Source organism: Microtus ochrogaster, chromosome 6, assembly GCF_000317375.1.
Source record: "Microtus ochrogaster isolate Prairie Vole_2 chromosome 6, MicOch1.0, whole genome shotgun sequence".
Lineage (NCBI taxonomy): Eukaryota > Metazoa > Chordata > Mammalia > Rodentia > Cricetidae > Microtus > Microtus ochrogaster.
This window is the reverse complement of record NC_022013.1, coordinates 77,697,945-77,717,556: the sequence shown is the minus strand read 5'-3', so window position 1 is coordinate 77,717,556 and position 19,612 is coordinate 77,697,945. Positions and strand designations below refer to the sequence as shown.

At 43.6% G+C, this 19,612-nt stretch overlaps 1 protein-coding gene across 1 annotated transcript in view; it reads right to left on the bottom strand.

Moving 5' to 3' along the window:
* Positions 1-19,612, bottom strand: part of Ints7 (integrator complex subunit 7) — a 54,897-nt gene that overhangs the window by 10,527 nt on the left and 24,758 nt on the right. Inside the window, exons 8-14 of the mRNA XM_005348883.2 lie at positions 17,220-17,337; positions 13,548-13,682; positions 12,021-12,118; positions 8,037-8,276; positions 6,208-6,345; positions 4,802-5,008; positions 382-576 (exon numbers count right to left, since the gene is read on the bottom strand). Coding sequence (XP_005348940.1) covers positions 382-576; positions 4,802-5,008; positions 6,208-6,345; positions 8,037-8,276; positions 12,021-12,118; positions 13,548-13,682; positions 17,220-17,337 — 1,131 coding nt within the window. The remainder of the gene's footprint in view (positions 1-381; positions 577-4,801; positions 5,009-6,207; positions 6,346-8,036; positions 8,277-12,020; positions 12,119-13,547; positions 13,683-17,219; positions 17,338-19,612) is intronic.

Below are 19,612 nucleotides of genomic sequence, written 5' to 3'. Positions count from 1 at the left end.
ATACATGCTCACGGTGTGTAACAATTTGCTAACGATGTCTAGAAACAAGACACTTGTGTTTCAGTCTCCAAGTGTCACTGAGATAACTAATACAATGACTGACATTCCCAGCTCTCCAATGTCACTCCTTCTCTCAGGACCAAGGCTGTCTAAACAGCACATCATATTAATCTGCCATACATTAAACAGCACATCATATTAATCTGCCATACATTAAACAGCACATCATATTAATCTGCCATACATTAAACAGCACATCATATTAATCTGCCATACAGAAAGTATTTGACACACACCACTGATTTTAACTGTATAACCTTTCATCTTCAAAAATTTCTGAAACCCAAATAATATCCACAATAGAGAGAAATCAAGACATGCCTGATTGGAGATCCGGCCGCACCTCTGCAGATCGTTCCCTAAGGTCATGGCAATTGTGGTGGCAATTGCAGGGGGAGGGCTTGTCTTCAGGCTGTTACAAGTACAAATGAGCTGCGAGAAGGCTTGGAGAAGATCGATCCTGAGTTTTACAAATTCACACTGAAAACTTAAGGGGTTCAGTGGTGTGCTGGCAGCCTGGAATAAAGGAAGAAGTTTAATACAAAGTAACCTGCCACTCTAGACTCAACCAAATCTAATTTAAAAATGTCCAGTAAAAAATGCACTTGAATGGACATGAACGGACTGCTTCTTGCCTTTTCTCCTTAAAACACCCCAGGACAGCACAGCACAGCAGCACAACAGTTATTTAGACAGCACTTACGCTGCGCTAGGACTGTAAGAGACCTGGAGATGATGAAGGCACAGGAGGGATGTGCACGGAGTACGTGTAAGAGCTGCACCTGTTTAATGGGGGACACGAGCATCCAAGGACTTGGACACCTGTGGCTGTTTGAACGTCTCGGATCTGTCTTCCTGAAAGCCAAGGGAGGACTGCATTTGTCCCAGTTCATGCACAGGTCATAGTAACACTGATGGGGAAATACCTACACCACAATGAGAATGATCTAACAACATCAGGGAAACTCACCATTGTGGCATCGCCTGAAAACCTTGTTGACATTTAGAGGTTCCTCGCTGCCTGCATTTAGCACGCAGCTTGCTAAATAAATTATCACTAAGACACCACCTCAGAAGGTTCAAAGACATCATCTCCCTAAATCTTAACACTCTCCTACCTTTCCAGTCTGTGGTTCCCATTACCAAAACCGTTACTAGTGTGCCAAAAAGTTGGACAGTGAGGAAAGGAAGATAAAGGGGGCAGAAACATGTTTCTAGACAGCCTCACTGCCTCAAAGCTGCCTTCTAGCCCACAGTAACTTAAAGAGTTTCTGAGCTGATGCTGTAGAGAGAACACCAGAGAGTGGCTTATCACACACAGACGCTTAGAAGGATAGAAGCACAAGAGGGAAGTGTGCAAGAGCACAAAGTAACAGCCACAGACTGGGTAGGGGCTTTAAGTCCCAGGAGCACAGGCAGAGCTATCACAGCCTCCAACTGGTTAGCAACCGTCCTAGTGAAGAACACAGCAATGTGTTTTCAATAAAAGGCACATCCTAGAAATGTGCTAATTTAATAGTAAACGGAGGCACGGTGGGCACATCCTCTAAAAGATGGCTGTTTCGAATACACTGAAGTGCTGGGCACGGGAGCTGGGTTCCAGGAGTCCCTCATGGCATTTCCATCGGGCTGAGCTGAGCACAATGTCCTCAGTGGAGCGCTCTACTTACAAATGACAAACGGAGCTTGCACAGCTGCTCCTGCATCCTCTATGGAAGCACACATTTGCCCGCACCCTTCTCCAACTGCAAGGACCCTTGAGGCACTGTATGCGACGGAAAAATATCTATCCTCAATGTTTGGCTGTGTTGACATTTTCAACCTTTCAATATTTTGTTCTAGTTACAAAATAGCTTGTAAGAACTTTAAGTCTTTGAAGAAAGAAATTGAAGAGGACACCAGAAAATGGAAGGACCTCCCTTGCTCTTGGATTGGGAGGATCAACATAGTAAAAATGGCAATTCTACCAAAAGCAATCTATAGATTCAATGCAATCCCCAACAAAATAGCTTGCATCAAGACACTACAGAGACTATTTCAATTGTGTTTAATGTCTTAGGTTTGATTTGCTCTTGTAGGAAGACTGAAGGAGATCCCCTATTTCTTCTGCCTCTTTACTACTACTTGCAAATTTAAAAAACTTAACAATGGGCTCATCTGAGAGATGGCTCAGGTCAGCAGCACTGGCTGCTCTTCCAGAGGACCCATTCACATGGCGGCTCATAACCACCTGTAGCCCCAGTTTCAGGTGGTCAGGACACCCTCTTTTAACTTCCTTAGGCATGCGCAGGCATACATGCAGGCAAAACACATAAAATAAAAATAAACCTAATCAGAAATTAGTATTTTTAATTAGTGTGTGTATGCCCTATATGTGCAAGGTACCCAAGGAGGTTAGAAGGCTTCAGATCTCCTAGAACTAGAATTACAGGCAGTTGTGAGTCACCTGTTGTGGGTGCTGGGAACCAAACTTGGGTCCCTTAGCAGGGCAGCAAGTGCTCTTAACTAAGTTATCTCTCTTACCCCTACCTACTATTATCAACTTACTAGATGTTACTTATTTTAGAAGAGACAGGAGCACAAGTAAGTATATATGACATGGATAAATAACTGAAAAACAAAAGGCCCTGACATTAGGGCTCTAACATGCATTCTAAAACCAAAGGAGAAGCCAGATGCAGTGACAAGAGAACGCTGGCCATGCTGGGAAGATGGGCGCCTAGGAAGACACTGTGAGGAGCTTGTATACTCTGCAGAGCGAAAAGCAACGTTACTGCGGAACACACAGCCAAGAGCAGTGTTCTTCACGGCCACAGTGCCTGCAGGACAGATATCAGGGGGAGTCTGACTACGTCAAAGAGAGAAGGGGACGTCATTTACTCTTCTCAACTCTGGGGCTAAACCTTAGATGAGCTGGGTTTTAAGGTCAGCAGAAATAGCAAATACTGGGAATAGTCAAAACTGCCCCAAATGCTCCCCAAGAAAAGGAAAAACAAACTTCCTCTCATCCTGGGCCAAAGGAACCAGTTGGCAGGGTAGTCTCAGCTCACTTCAGTGCTTATTCCCGCCCTGCTGTTTCTATCTCACTGTTATGTGAATCTATTTACCTAGCAGACTTTTTAAAATCATTTTTATTTTTATGTGAATGAGTATTTTGCCCACATGCATGTCTGTGCACTGCGTGCAATGACTGCAGAAGCCAGAAGAGGGCGTTAGATCCACTGGAACTAGAATGATAGAGGGCCAGGAGCCACTGTGTGGGTGGGTGCTAGGAACCAAAGCTAGATTCTCTGAAAGAGCTGCCAGCACTGAGCATCAAGACACTGCCTAGCACTTTTTACTATTGAATAATGTCCCATTCTACATAAACTAGAAAAAAATTAAACAATTTTATTGAGCCAAACCAGTAATTTTACCTTTAAATTTTCTATGGCGTTCATTAACCTGATGAAAGCCTATCAACCTTTTCCTTCTCCAGAAGGTCAAGACAGAAGAGCTGCCCTTTGAAATGGAGAGGCAGCTCAGGGCTTAGCTGGTCTGGGGTATGAGAGGGAAGCACGTTGGGGACGAGGGAGGAAGGGTGATGGTCTTTAGATACGCTTGTTTTAAATACCTGCCAATCAATTTTAGTAGATCTCAAAGGTGCCACATTGTCTGCATAGCTACAGTCTCTATGACATTGATTCTCCGTTTCATTTGGAACACTGCTTTTGGAATGGCTCAGGCTCAATAACAGTTAAAATATGTTATAAACATATGCAAATAGGTCCCAGCTCAATATACTCAACTTTTTAAGTGTGTCACAATGCTCTAAAAATGTTTAATGCTGAATAAATAACCTCCTCACTTTTAGGGAGAAATGCCCTTGACTAATACAGAAAGTACTACTTTAGGGAATACGTTTTTACTTAGGGATGCAGCTCATTTCAAGAAATTGGTGAAATTTCAAAAAGTATCTTTCTGAGATCCTTTCTTGGTAGACAAGAGTAAGCGTTGTAGGAGATTGTTAATTTGGAAACCACAGAGGATTAAAACAGTGTCACATTAGAATTTTCAACATTTTCTTTCTTATTATATAACAGCAATTCTCAACCTGTGGGGTGATCACTAACCATTTTTTTGGGGTTGAACAACCCTTCCACAGGGGTCACCTAAAACAACTGGAAAACACAAGTATTTACATTTTGATTCATAACAGTAGCAGAATTACCGTTATGAAGTCGCAATGAAAATACTTTCACCACAGCATGAGGAACAGCATTAAAGGGTTGCAGCATCAGGAGGGTTGAGAACCACTGTCAAATAAGACTCCCAGGTCATTGCAATGACAAAGCATTCACCTAGCATGCACAAGGCTCCAGGTTCAAGCCTTAACATTACAAAATACCCTGCAAACCTCTACTTATGAGTGGCCAGACAGTATTGGAGAATGGGCCTGTGCCTGGTGGTGGCACTGGGCCAGCTAGTATCTTACCAATTGAGAATCTGGAGGAAGAGGCTATTTCTACCCCACTTAACTTTGTCTGCCTTGATTCGGCAATTGTCAGGATGTGTGATACCAGTGCTTTATAAAAACAAAACATTAGCTTCCACTAGCCTAAGAACACTAGCAAGAGTTTTATTTCTGTGCACGTGTATTATTCTGAGATTACCATCAGATTTTGACAAGGTTGTCAAAAGAGAATAACCCAAAGCAGAAAGGATAGCACCCACAACCAATCACGACAGGAAGGGGACTCACTGTCAAGGAGGCAATCCCTTTGTGGTAGAATTTCAAAGACTCAGCAATGCAAGAAAGTGCTGAACTGAAGCTCTCCTCCTGCAGCCCAGTGAGACACTGCTCGGCATGCGAGAACTCCTTCAAACTGTTCAGCCAGAAGTAGAAGTGTTCTGATGCGACCTGAGTCAGCAAACTCTGGTAAAGCTCTCGGGCCATGTCATGGTTGCCCTAAGGAAGGAAGGGGCCAGAAGTGAGGCTAGGCATTCGCACCATTACTATAGTAGACAGCAAACCGAGAACAAGTCCAAATATCACGTCTCATGTTACATAATTCCCTGAGACAGTCTAAATACTTCTTCAGAAAAAATATATCCAGCTGCTTTTATAACGTAACGCCTCGGGTTCTTTACTAAAACAGCTCCAAAGAGAAAATAAACGGAGTGGACTGTAACAAGTCTAGACGCTGGTCTAGAACACAGAAACCCGAGTGCTTGTGTGTCATTCCGCAGGAGCCATTGAGGGGCCCGAGTCAACTGGTGGTCGGGGAATGCGCGTTCAGTGACCTGAAAGCAGAGATGTCTGACCCTGCCTGCGGTGCCAGATGCCATGCCATCACACAGAACATCCGGCCAACAGTGTTCCTCCCTGTGGAAGATGGCAGGAAGCAGAGCACTGCTTCAATCACTGTTGAGGAGAGCCGTGCTCCTCACTCTGTTCTCTGCACTCTGCCTTAGGTTTCTGGTCCAACTACACTTTGTATTTCTTTAAAAAATTCAATGATCAGGTTGGAGAAAGAATGGTGGGCCAGAAAGAGGAGGTGGAGTGGCCCTGGTTCCGACAACCTGCAGCAGTACAGTGGTTCTAAAACGCTCCAGACAGTGTGCACCGTCACTGATGGCACACTGAGAAGCACTGACAACGACAGACCACTGCTCAGAGGGAAAGTTGCTTTTCTTTGGTACCCTAAGAGCCCATGAGTAACAAGCTCTTCTTGAGAATGGCCCCATGGCTCACAGCCTAAACACCTGGCCCTTAGGGAGCAAAACTGTCTGAAGAGATTACAAGGGTTAGGGATGTGGCTTTGTTGAAGTAGATGCTGGGAGTGGGCTCTGAGGTTTCAGAAGTCATGGCTCAGTGTCTCTCTGCCTGCTGCCTGGGAATCAGGATGGAAAGCTCCCAGTTACTTCCTCAGCACCTTCCTGCCTGCAGACACCTGCATGATGATAATGGACAAAGCCCCTGAAACTGCAACCAAACCCCCAGTTAAATGCTCTTTTGTAAGAGCTGCCTAGGTCACGGTGTCTCTTCACAGCAGTAGGACAGTGACTAGGACAACTCCCATCTTGACTTGGACTCTACGACAATGACCACGTCATTTATGGAGTGTGCACTGACACCCAGCATTCCGGAGGGAAGGAAGCCCGTACCATTCTGGAAGCCTGTCTGGCGATCCGGTAGACGGTCCACCCACTGGACACGCTTTCAAGCTGCTGCTTGATCACTGCCTTTACTTCCGCAGACAATGCTTTCTGGCTGGCTACAAAAATCACAGTAGCCAAGCTTACCTAACAGACAACAAATAAGAAAGACATGTAATTTTACTCAAAGACAAAGACAAAAATTAGAGATCACCAAAACAGAACAGAATTTAGGACCAATGACATGGCCGAGCAGGTAAACATGTCTGTTGTCAAGCCTGATGAACTGAACTCTGGGAGCAGAGAATGGACTTCTGAGAGACGCCCTTGGACTGCCACATGCATGTGCGCACCTACACAAAGTAACTGAATAAGCGTGGCAAAAAGGGACAAAATGGGTTCTCTGTTGACATTATTTATCATTTTAAAGCCAGTAAGTGACCTTTTTAATTAACTCAGAGCACTATTTATAAAGCAAGAAATTAGAAAAAAATGCTCACAACTGAGAATAAATAAATTATGATACGTTCACACAGCAAGATATGTCAGTGAAATACAGAGATCACTATAAATCACTAGCAAGATAGGCAAACCATGAAAGCTGAATTGTAGCATGATGTTCACATAGAGCTAAGATATTTAAAGCAATGCATATATCACTTTGGGGCATCTACTGAGGTTATCCAAGTACAGCACACAAAGAGACGGAGGAGGAGCTAACACAGGGAATGCTACAGCTAACCCTGACTGCCAACTTGTTTAGATCCCTTGTGTGCTGGATGGTTTATGTCAACTCGATGCACACTGAAGAGCAGGAGCTGAGAGAGGCCTCTATACAATGCAGGCAGGCCTATAGAGCATTTCTGCAATTAGTGATTGAGAGGAAAGGCCAGCACAGTGTGGGCGGTGCTATCCCTGGTCTAGTGGTCTTGGGTTCTGTAAGAAAACAGGCTGAACAAGCTATGAGGAGCAAACCAGTAAGCAGCACCCCTCCATGGCCTCTGTGTCAGCTCCTGACTCCATGTTCCTGCCCTGCTTGAGTTCCTGTCCTGACCTCCTTTATGACAAACAATGATAAAAAAAATGTAAGCCAAATAAACCCTTTCCTCCCCAACGGGCTTTTTGGTCATGGTGTTTCATTTCAGCAACAGAAACCCTATCTAAGGCAGCACGGAATCACACCTCAGGATCCTGAGTGAATAGTGCTAGGTAAGCACCCTCTCTGGCTCCGGTAGCCACACCCTCCCAACCATGACGGACTGGATGGCTTCTCACACGTGAGCCTCCTTCTTTAAGCTGTTTTTGCCAGATATTTTGTCATAGCAACAAGAAAAGTAACTAAGATAAGGTGAAGGTGGGGTAGATCTTAACTATATAATAATACTGTTTTCTTCTGAGACGGGGTCTCTATATAGCCCTGCTCACCGATTTTCCTTACTCAGAAGTCCAAAGGTGCTCACAAAGTTTTGGCTTCTGAGCAGTTCAGATGCTAGACTCCTTTTGACTTACAGAACAAGTTCCTGGTAACTAGTTGGATGTAGAAACTCCTAACTGCAATCCCAGCTGGCACTTGTGAGTCTGAGGCAAGAGAACTGTCAGGAGTTCAAGGCCTGCCCGGGCTACAGTCGGACTCTGTCTCAAAAGAAACCAACAAACAAATGTACTGTTCTATTCTAAGTATTTCTGTGGTGCTGAGACGGAAGCCAGGGCCTTCCACATGTTGAGCATGGCTGTACCTACATGCTGACTCTAACCTGCCGTTTGCTTGTGCTGGCATTGTTAAGTGCCCAGCAGACCGGCTTCTAGTCATTTACAGCAGGTTTAAAAGCGTTCTTTACCAGAAGTTCCTGTTGCTTGTCCGTGGCTGATCGTCCAATCACCTTGTAGAGTTCCACAAGGTCACCAAGCATTCCATCACCCAGTACTGGCAGCTGCATGGCAATGGCTGCCAGGCAGTGGCACATGAGGATCCGGGCAGTATCATGAGAGCTGTGCAGCTGGGTTAGTAGAGTGTCGACCACTGACCGGCTCAGATGAGGCCGGCCCTTGGCCAGCTTCACCATACAGTTGAGAGCAATCTGCACACCAAAGAGAAAACACACTGGTTATTGGCTGAGGCTATTAGTAGAGGGGCTGCCTAACATCATCACAGATATTTCATGTTTGATTTCAACGGTGGTCTTGATGGAGGAGGGTCATACTTTCATTGGTTAATAAAGAAACTGCTTGGCCTGATAGGTTAGAACATAGGTGGGTGGAGTAGACAGACAGAATTCTGGGAGAAAGAAAAATGAGTCAAGCAGACGTCATGGAGCCAGCCACCAGGTCAGACATGCTGAATCTTTCCCCGATAAGCCACCACCTCATGGTGCTACACAGATTATTAGAAATGGGTTAATCAAGATGTGAGAATTAGCCGATAAGAGGCTAGAACTAATGGGCCAGGCAGTGTTTAAAAGAATACAATTTGTGTGTTGTTATTTTGGATATAAAGCTAGCTGTGCGGAGGCCGGGCGGGAAGAAAAGCAGGCCAGCCTGCTGCTCCCTTCTACACAGTCTCATCTCACATTTTATGAACCTTTTAAATAATAATAATAATATAAAAATATAAATATATTTTTAATGGTTTCTATACTTAAGATGAAAATTTCCAGGCATGATGGCACATACCTTAAATCCTAGCAAGCATAAGGCAGAAGCAAGCAGATCTCATTAGATCTGACACCAACCTGGTGTACTTAGTGAGTTCTAGAACAGTCATGGCTGTACAGAGACCCTGTCTCAAAAAAAGAAAAAAAAAAGTGGAAAAAAAACCCCTTTTAAAAGCCCGACTCTTACTATGTAATCTGCCTGGCTTAGAACTTACTCTGTAGATTAGGCCACCCTCACTGACTGTTGGTAGCACTGTAGACTGGTTCAGCCACTCCCTGGCAGATGCCCAAAGGACTCAGTACCCTACCCCGTGGACACCTCAGCCACAGTCACTGCTTCTCTGTTCACAGCGGCTGAGAAATGGAACAGAAGCGTGGTGTATACGCGCTACCAAATGCTACTCAGCTGTAAAGAAAACGACATCCTGAACTTCACAGGTAAAGGGATGGCACAGGATCCTATCGAGTGAGAAACTGGGACCATAAAGACCAACACAGGTGAGCACAGACCCCGTAGAAACTACAGAGAGGAAAATAACAGGATACAAGTGGTCTGATCAAGAATAGGAAATTTCAGGAAATCCTGAAATAGAAAACAGGGGGTGCGGGGCTCTGGTCAGAGAGAAATGAAAATAGGTAACGGTCTCCCTAGGGAAAACACACTGACTGATTACTGAGTACCAAAGACCAGTCCTGAGTAAGCAGACTGCATTTATATATTTAGGAATATACATATAAAATATATAATAATTTCTATATATAAATATATGCATATTCCTAATAAATTTATATATACTATAATTCTTATATATTCCTAAATATATAAATATATATGTGCATGCACCAACAATTAATGAAAATAGGCCATGTCAATTATCCACCTAAATAAAACAAAACAGAAAAATCTACAATACATCTAAGTCTGTGTATAAAAATACACACAAACTTCCAAAGTACAGAAGCAATCACTCAGCTGTGACACCTATGAACCACAGCAACAACCAACAGGGTTCAATACACCTAGGGTGCAATAGTGGCATACCCACCTTTTCAGTTCCTGTGGGTTCTCTAACTAAACTTGAGACCCTTCAACAAGAGGGAAACCCAGCCGAATACCCAGCTAGTAAAGTCACATACCTTGGACGAGAACCTATAACCACCACTTTACAAAACCAGCATAATCCCTAACTACTTTTCGATATCTTTATATACCCACAGATAAGAGTGGTTCTCATCACTCACCAAGAGAACGTCTCTTTATAACAGAAACAACAACAAAAACAACAATCAAAACGCTGAGTTATGGACCCAGTCTCAATGGATACATCCACAACTACCACACCTAGAGCTCAGAGAACACTGAAAGGGGCGGGATGAGAGGAAGTGCCAGCGGATCAGGGAGTTGCTGTAAGAATGTATCCCCTAAGAAGGTCAGAAACTACACCCATGAAGTCTCACCAACATGCCTGCCTAAACATGACCTGAACAGGGACAACAACAGACATGCTAACACAAAATGGGGAAAGTCAGGAGGCCTCAGCCCTACACCTAAACCTATAGGCGCTGAAGGAGAAATACTCTCCCCCAGGTAAGAGCACACCAATCGGCTATCTAATGCCAAATGATCAGCCTTGAAAAGACACACATAAGTAACATTATACATATATGCATGCAACAACAATTAGTGAAAAATAGAGGTCATAAATTTTGAAGAGAACAGGAGGGGTATATGGAAGGTTTGGAGGGGGAAAGGAAAGGGAGAAATAGTGTAATTCTATTATAATCTCAAAAATAAAATTAGTAACAACAACACAAAGACAGAGCTTATTGACACAGCTACTTTGCTAGCCAGCTTGCTGACAGGGATCCAGTTTCCATCTTCTGAGCTGGAATCACAGGTGGGCCACTACATCAACCTGGCATTCACATGAGTTCTTGCTCGCACAGCAAACACTGTAACTGCTACGCCATCTCCCCAGGCCCTAAAGGTGAAAATTCTTAAAGGGATTAAATCGTCTATGCTCTGGACACTAATAAATGCTTAGACATTAATGGCTAGTAATTTCACCCAGTTTTTATTTCATGGTCTTATCAGGGATACCTTAGATTAAAACGAGTAAGAGATCTGGAGTTCTGCCCATTTATGCTGCCAGTGAGCACCACAAGAGTTCACAGCAATTTAATAAACCGCTCACAACAAGATGCAGCAAATCTCAGATTTCTATTTTGACTTCCTTTTGGGCTATTACCAATCAAACCAAGCTAGGCATGGTAGTACATGCTTCTAATTCCAGCGTTCTGGAGTGCAGGGATGGGAGAATGGTTTCAGATTCAAGGGAATCCTGGGCTACATACACAGTAAGTTCCAGACCAGCCTGAGTACAAAGTGACTTTTTTTTTGTGGGTGGAGGTTGGATTTCAAGACAGGGTTTCTCTGTGTAGCCCTGGCTGTTCTGGAACTCATAGATCCACCTGCTTCTGACTCCCAAGTGCTAAGATTAAAGGCGTGAGCCACCGCCCAGCCATAGTGACTTGTTTTTCAAGACAGGGTTTCACTGTATACATAATAAATAAATCTTTAAAAAAAAAAAAAAAAGACAGGGTTTTCTCCAGGCAACAGCTCTAGCTATCTTGGAACTTGCGCTGCAGAGCAGGCTGGCCTTGAGATCCGCCTGCCTCTGCCTCCCAAGTGCTGGATCACAGGGGTGCCATCACCACCAGGCTAATAGTGACAATTTTCAAAGTGAAGGCCAACGGCAAATGGTTTTTTTTTTTTTTTTTTTTTTTTGGATTTTCGAGACAGGGTTTCTCCGTAGCTTTTTGGTTCCTGTCCTGGAACTAGCTGGAGCTAGACTAGGCTGGCCTCGAACTCACAGAGATCCGCCTGCCTCTGTCTCCCAAGTGCTGGGATTAAAGGCGTGCGCCACCACCGCCCGGCCCAATGGCAAATGTTTAAACCAGGGGATGACAAACTATGACCTGTGGGCTAAGTCTAGGTCCCTACTTGAGTCAGAGCAGTGGCATCATCCCCTCCAACCTTCATTTTGTTTATGCTGCTTCTGCCCTGTAACGTGTGACTGAGGAGCTATGACAGAGTCGGTGCTGTGTCTTAGAGATTATTCCTAGTGAAGCTATGGAAGCAGGAAGCATACTAAGTGATGTCATCTTCACCTTCACAGTGGATTGAGCACCAGGGCTGTCATCCTGACTACAAAGCACCAGAAGGGATTCCAAACCGAAGACAGCGTCTTGCTCCAGTGACAAGAGATCTGGAAGAAAACACTGGATTTTAGGGTGATCGGAAGATTAGTGCGCGCGCGTGCGCGCGCACACACACACACAGAGAGAAAGATACATCAAGTTTAAGATAGGAAACAAAGTAAATCTAACTTTCCTGGAGAGAGAAAGAATGATCAAAATACGAATATCCTGCATGAAAAATTTAAAAAATAACTTTGCAAAAAGCACATTGTTTCTGAAATATAAAGATTACCTTCAGATACCTTCTTTAACTCCACTGCATTATTGACGATTATAAAATATTCACATTAAATCAACAGGTAAAGTCACGAAGCTATAAATCACGAGAACCTGAAATATTACTACCAGCTCAACTAAGGAAAACACTGGCCGGGCAGTGGTGGCGCACGCCTGTAATCCCAGCACTTGGGAGGCAGAGACTGGTGGATCTCTGTGAGTTCGAGGCCAGCCTGGTCTACCAAGGGAGTTCCAGGACAGGCTCCAAAGCTACAGAGAAACCCTGTCTCGAAAAACCAAAAAAAAAAAAAAAAGAAAACACTGGGAGCAGAGACCCATGCTCCATCAGACATATGTATTTTCAGTTAGTCTAACAGCCTTCAGCTTCTCGTGAAAGTCAGCCACTCTTACAAAGTCCTGACCCTAAGAAGCAAGCTCTGGGTGTGTCTTGCAGCTGCAGCACCGCACCACCAAACGCCTGAAGGTCCCTGGGCTGTAAACACCACAGGTAACTTAAGTCACTGAGAACGTACTGCAGTTTCCCATGCATTGCATACAAGAAATATTTTTTACTAGACTCGGTTATTCAAATCAACCAAATGGTTGAGAATGTTTCCCAAGTTACTGTAGGACCTTGGCAAACTGTGAAGAATCATGGGACTAGGAGTCCACACTGCTGAGGCAGGAGGAGGAATGGTGAGCTTGTGGCCCCCCAAAAGGTCAGCATGAACACTGTTCAAAATGCACGTCCCATTCGTGAATGCAGGCATGAAGAATTTCTAGTCTTATAGTTAAAAAGGTGCCAGGAAGATAATACAATATACCCTCCTTATTTGTGCAAGTCAGCTCAATGTTGCATGTCCTTAGAGATGAGTTCTATGAAAATGCAATCATGTTCCTGAGAGCTCAACCACCACCAATTGAAAGCACTTGCCACCTGGATAATCTGAGTACTCTTCCAGTTGCTGTGTAAGTGAATCTTATGTGGGCTACCCCTGTCCCCAGCACCACACACCACAGTAAACAGAGGAAGGAAACGGGCAATGCCCAGGCAGACATTCCAACCCCACCATGCAATCACAAGCGCTCACACAGGTCAGGCTGCCCTAGGACACTTGCATTAAAACACTGTGGATGGATGCAACTGCCCATCAGTGCACACAGGCTGAAAATAACGGAGGCAACCACATCCACGAGCCCTGCCAGACTGGGCGCACTTACCTTTCTCTTGACAAGACACGGTTATATTCGTCAGCACTCTCACTCCATGAGCTGCGATGCCCCTGTTGCTATGGTAACAGCACTCTTGGGCTAATTTGACTAAATCGGAAGATCTGGGAGAAGAACCTACATTTCCTAAATGAGCATAAAAAAGCAACATAGATTACAATTCATTCATATGGCTTAAGAAAGCAGTCATCTTGGAGGTTCAAAAATTTTCTGTTTTATGAGAAAATTTCTAGAAAGCTAACAGTATTTTTTGCCTCAACTATATTAACAATACAACATGACCATTTCCTCATGCTTGGTGGGGGAAAATAGGGGTGTGCCATCCATTTTTCAATGATTGCATTTAAAATCAATATAGGACTTTCCCGATAAAAACATTAATGAAAATTGACTGAGAAACAGCACAGAAGCCAAGACAACTGCAGGCTGCATTACTGGAGCTGGATTCTCATCCAAATGGACGACCCCACTGCCATCGTCCTCTCAGATACAGCAAGGTCAAAGAACACTGTGCTTGCTTTTTCTTGCCCTAAATTCTGATTTTACCTCAAAAGGTTCACATAAGAATCCATGCCATGATCACACATGCAGCTGTCAAGGATACAGGGATTCTATGAATCAACCCTATTTTTACACAAGAAACCAGTTCAAAGACTTCCAGTAGCCATTAGCAGGGTCATAAAACTAGCTAACCATGCGAAAACTCTTCCACACTATCTCTTAAAACTCAGATTCCTGAGTCTGTGTTTAAGTCCTACACAGTAGGTTTTTTTTGTTGTTGTTGTTTTTGGTTTTTCGAGACAGGGTTTCTCTGTGGCTTTGGAGCCTGTCCTGGAACTAGCTCTTGTAGATCAGGCTGGTCTCGAACTCACAGAGATCCGCCTGCCTCTGCTTCCCGAGTGCTGGGATTAAAGGTGTGCGCCACCATCGCCCGGTCACAGTAGATATTTTAATTTACAAGTTTGAAGCTCTTGGTTGTAAGTGGGTGAGCCTCAAGAAAAATCAGATCTCTGTCTTCCTCATTCCTCTTATGACCCCTGACCACTTCAACTTGTCTCTCACACCAAGAGGACCTCATTTCTTGAGTATGAAGTTGACATTGGTGAAAATTACAAGAGGCATGAGCCAAGGTGGTTCCAGACAATGTAAGATATGGAACCACTTACTGACTGGATGTGACAATCCTAGTTAGCTAAAATCCTTGTGCTTTAAGATCGACAATATATTACAAATCGAAACTACAGATTCTTTTTCAGAATTGTGAAAAATGAACTCCTAGAATGATGAGCTATTCTTTCTTGCTCATGTGATGTTTTATAACTTGATTTCCCCCCTCTATTAAAATTTACTGTAAGAAAATTTGTGATGAGGGAGGCAGAAAAGCCCAGAGAAAATAGAAGCTTCTCCCATCTAAGCCAGCATAACTATTGCTGACTTCTACAATACTCCCTGTGGAACTTTAGTACCCTTTATGCACATCTATGGAACCTGAGATTCTTCACATCACAAGGATATGCAGACACTGGCCATTATCATGCTTTTAAGGCATAAGATCTATTTTATTTTTATTTTGTCTACCTACTTACCTACCTACCTATTTATTTATTTTGAGACAGTCTTTTTATCCCTGGCTGTCCTGAACTCAGAGAGATTCCCCTGCCTCTCAGCCTCCTAAGTACTGGGGTTAAAGGTGTGTACCATCATGCTTGGTGATTTTTTTTTTAATTTAATTATAATTCATTCAATTCTCCTAGGCAAAGTCACATGATTCCAGAGGGAAAGATGTTACCTGTCAGCTAAAAAACTAAGAGTAACTGATTTAAAAAGAATAATTTTCCAGACAATTTTATTCCATGCTTTTATTCCAGTACGCAGGAGGCAGAAGCAGGCAGATCTCTGTGAGTCTAAGGCCAACCTGGTCTACAGAGTGAGTTCCAGAATAGCCAGAGCCACACAGAGAAACCCTGTCTTAAAAACTCAAGGAAAACAAAAGAATTATTTATTGGAAGCATACTGGGTACTGATGTGCCGTTCGTAGAGAAACCTACGACAATCTCTCCTACCCCATGTGATTTTCTTGTCTTATTTTTATCAAGGCTTACTTATTTTTTCACACCTAGCTGGGCTTGGCCATATGACCTGCTTTGGCTTATAAGTCAATGAATGAAACACAACACTAGTTGAGAGTTCAACAAAGGAGAAAGAACCCTCACCCCTCAGCTAAAAGCCTTCACCTTCTAGAACCTTTAGGGGGTCCAATGACCTCTTTCTTTCACTGGGGTCACCTATCAGACATTCTGCATATCAGTTATTTATATTATGATTCATGACAGTAGCAAAATTACAGTAGCAAGAAAAATTATCTTATTGTTGGAGTCCCCACAACATGAGGAACGTTAGAGGGTCGCAGTGTTGGGAAGGCTGAGAACCACTGCTCTTGACCATTAATGAGGTGGCCTCTGACTCTCCAGTCCCATCAAGTGTCCAGAGGACTGTGCCAAGAGCAACTCTGAAGACACCAGAACTACTGGTGGAATCCAACTAAAATTGCTGTCTAACAGAAGAGGTGTGAAGACAGCATAATAGCTTTAAACCACAGATCAGTGTAGACCTTGTTATACAGAACAGTTGACAGCAAGTAGCTCACAGGGCCACTAGAAAGACTGCAACCCAAAGGTTGGAACATGGAAGGGGAGGCCAAAGAACAGCCAAGATCAAAGCCCCCAGACCCATACATAATCCATCCAACACACTGTGGCCTCATTGTTGGTTCTAGGTCACGGTTTATACAGATACACAGGCTCCATGGAAGTTCCTTGCAGAAATTGAATGTCTCATGTTCACCGTCGATGGCCATAATGGATTCTCTCACACTTCCACTTATTACTGGTCCCCAATTCAGTCTATTGTGTGGTGTAGGAGGTCCTTCTGTTTGTGTGTTGCTTTCATTGGTAAATGAATAAAGAAACTGCCTTGGCCTAGTTGATAGGGCGGAACTTAGGTAGGTGGAGAAAACAGAACTGAATTCTGGAAGAAAGCAGAGTTAGAGAACTGTCATGGAGCCGCCAGGTCACACATGCTGAATCTTTCCTGGTAAGTCAAGACCTCATGGTGATATACAGATTATTAGAAATGGGTTAAATAAAGATGTGAGAGTTAGCCAATAAGAAGCTAGAATTAATGGGCCAAGCAGTGATTTGATTAATACAGTTCCTGTGTGGTTATTTCAGGGGCTAAGCTAGCTGGATGGCCGGGAAGAACGAAGGGACCCTCCTACAACAGTTGTGGGAAGCACTCGTCCAGACCACAGATGGATCAGCACAGCAAAGGAGATGCCAAACACCCAGAAAGCAACAGAAACATCATGCTTTCCATTTTTGTCGGGACATGTGGCAGGAACTCCCTTTACAACAAACTACCCATGCAGTCATGACTGGAACAAGTAAGTGTACATTAGAGTCATCTAATTCAGTTCAAATCAACGGATTAGAAAAGGTAAGCAGTCCCTCCCTAGGTCTTAATAAGCGCAGGCCTGATCCAGGCGCAGGTTTCTATTGCTATCGGTGCTAGTTAAGATGCCATCCTCAATAAGTCCCTAGCACGCGACAGCCGCAAAGGGAAGTCTTCACAGAGAGAGAAATCCTGCCATCGTCTCTGCCATACCTGGAGCCACACTGAAGTAATGTCTGATGGCGATCGTCCCTGACAGGGTGGAGAGGACAGACAGCATCCCCAGTTTCAAGCTGTCATACGGAGTCTGGAGCGCACATTCACAGAGCGCCTGAAAGCAAGGGAGAAGGGAACATAAAATCTAACACATCAACACATGCCTATTTCTAGACTCTCAAACTTATCTAAGTTTTCTAGCTTAAAAAAAATAAAGGCATTTTTTTCATGATAAAAAACAAAATAGATCAAACTATAAAATCCCTTAGAGGACCCTCTGAAGACATGATAATCTACAACAGAAAAAAGACAAGAGTAAAAACCAGAGACACCCAGAGAACGCAGTGTGGTAGCAAGGATAATGTCAGTATTAGTCCATCTATCTTTTCCTCTTTGTTCTTTTTTTTCTGATTACAGTTTTCCAGCGCTGAGGTTAAACAAGTGTTCTACTGCTGAGTTCCCACTCCACTCCACACTGGCCCATTCCTAACAACTGTGTTGTACTAATGTGATGATGGAGGAAGGTCATTGGTTGATTAAATAAAGAAGCTGCTTGCCCTGATAGGTTAGAACGTAGATGGGAGGAGTAAACAGAACAGAACTCTGGGAGGAAGAGGAAGTGAGCTCAGAGACTCGACAGCTCTCCTCTCAGGGGCAGACGCCTCAGAGAGACATGATGCTCCACTCTTGCGGGCAGAGGCGAGAGCTCTGCTCTCTGAGGCACACGCGATGAAGCTCCGACCCAGGATGGATGGACGTAAGCTATAATCTTCCCGGTAAGCGCACCTTGGGGTGCTACACACAGATGATTAGAAATGGGCTAGTCCAGGTGCGAGAGTTAGCCTAGAAGAGGCTAGATAGAAATGGCCAAGCAGTGATTAAATGAATACAGTATCCGTGTAATTATTTCGGGGCATAAGCTAGCCTTGCGGGCAGCGGGGTGCTGGGGACGCAGCCCCGCTGCTCCTATTACTACAATGTGAATTACCAATAAAAGGGCACTGGGTATGGGCACTACCTTCTCAATAATTCAGTACATGAAAAACTTTCTGGTCTCAGGTTGGCCTGGCCATCACTCCGCTGACAGCAGCAGCCAGGGTGCTGCACAAACATGATGTAGATCTTTTTCTCACTGCAGTGAACTAGGGCTGTGTCACTGCCCTTCTGCCCAGTGGCCGTCAGAATTGGTATTGGGACCCATCAGAACCAGAGAACTTCATACTGGATAAGGGGATAGTTAGTACAGAGGAAGCACACATCACAGAATGGGAAGACGGTGTGGTTATAAACACGCGAGTGTCAGGAAAGGGAAGGGGCAGCGGCTGTGTTGATGCATTAAAAATCTAAAGTGACGAAGGTAGGAAAAGATGATTTAATATTATGAATACTGGTGGCCTTTTTAAATGTCTCAACAAGAGTAACAGGGAAACAGATCTAAATGCAAATATATAGAAGAGAAGAGGAAGTAATTTACAAATACTGCTTTTGAAGTCCAAATCAAACACTTTTAAAAGTGACTACTGCTTAAAACTATAGTTTTAATTTACTTATTTATTCAAATCCTTAGAGTGTTCCCACTAATTCACTCTGATATTGCCTGCACCGCCCTGCCAGGTACCCCGCTCATTAGCTGTAGGTTAGGGTGCCAGAAGATACAAACTATATCTTGCTTTAGTATTATACCAGTTATGCCTTAAAGTTCTGTCTGTGTTTAGAAGACATTTAACCTTTTGTAACTATTAACATGACAAGTGACGTATTTTATGTATTTTTAAAAAGAATTCTATCATTTGAAAACTAAAGAGAAAACATGAGAAAATATATACTGTGATAAAATGACTTACAATATTACCATCTTATCTATTATGGAGCACTTTATCAGATACTTACCATGGTCTCAGTAAGTACAAAATATCTTATAGCTTCATTGATCCAAATTGAAAAAAAAAAAACCAGCTCCACAGAGCAAATCATGAAGTGCCTTAGAGATATCATGTCAATCACATTTCAGTGATAAAATATGGTTCAATATCTAGTTCAAGGACATTCTTTATACTTCTCACCAGGATCATTTTTAATATCCACAGAGGGTCAAACAATCGATTCTCTTTAAATGGAATCTCTCACTCACCCTATTCCCTTTCTCCTGATGATCTGGTCTGAATCCCCCTCTATTCTGGCTCAACTCCCTGCTCCAGCAGAGGCCCTGTGTGGAATTTGCTGTTCTTTGCATCAGTCTCTAGATGCAGGTCCCTTTTCTATCCTGAATGGGACTGGCCACCAGGGACATGTTCCAGAAACATTTTATAAAAAGATCATAATCAGAGTTGGTGAGAAGGCTTAGGAAGAAAGGGCACGTGCCAGCAAGACTGACGACCTGAGTTCAATCC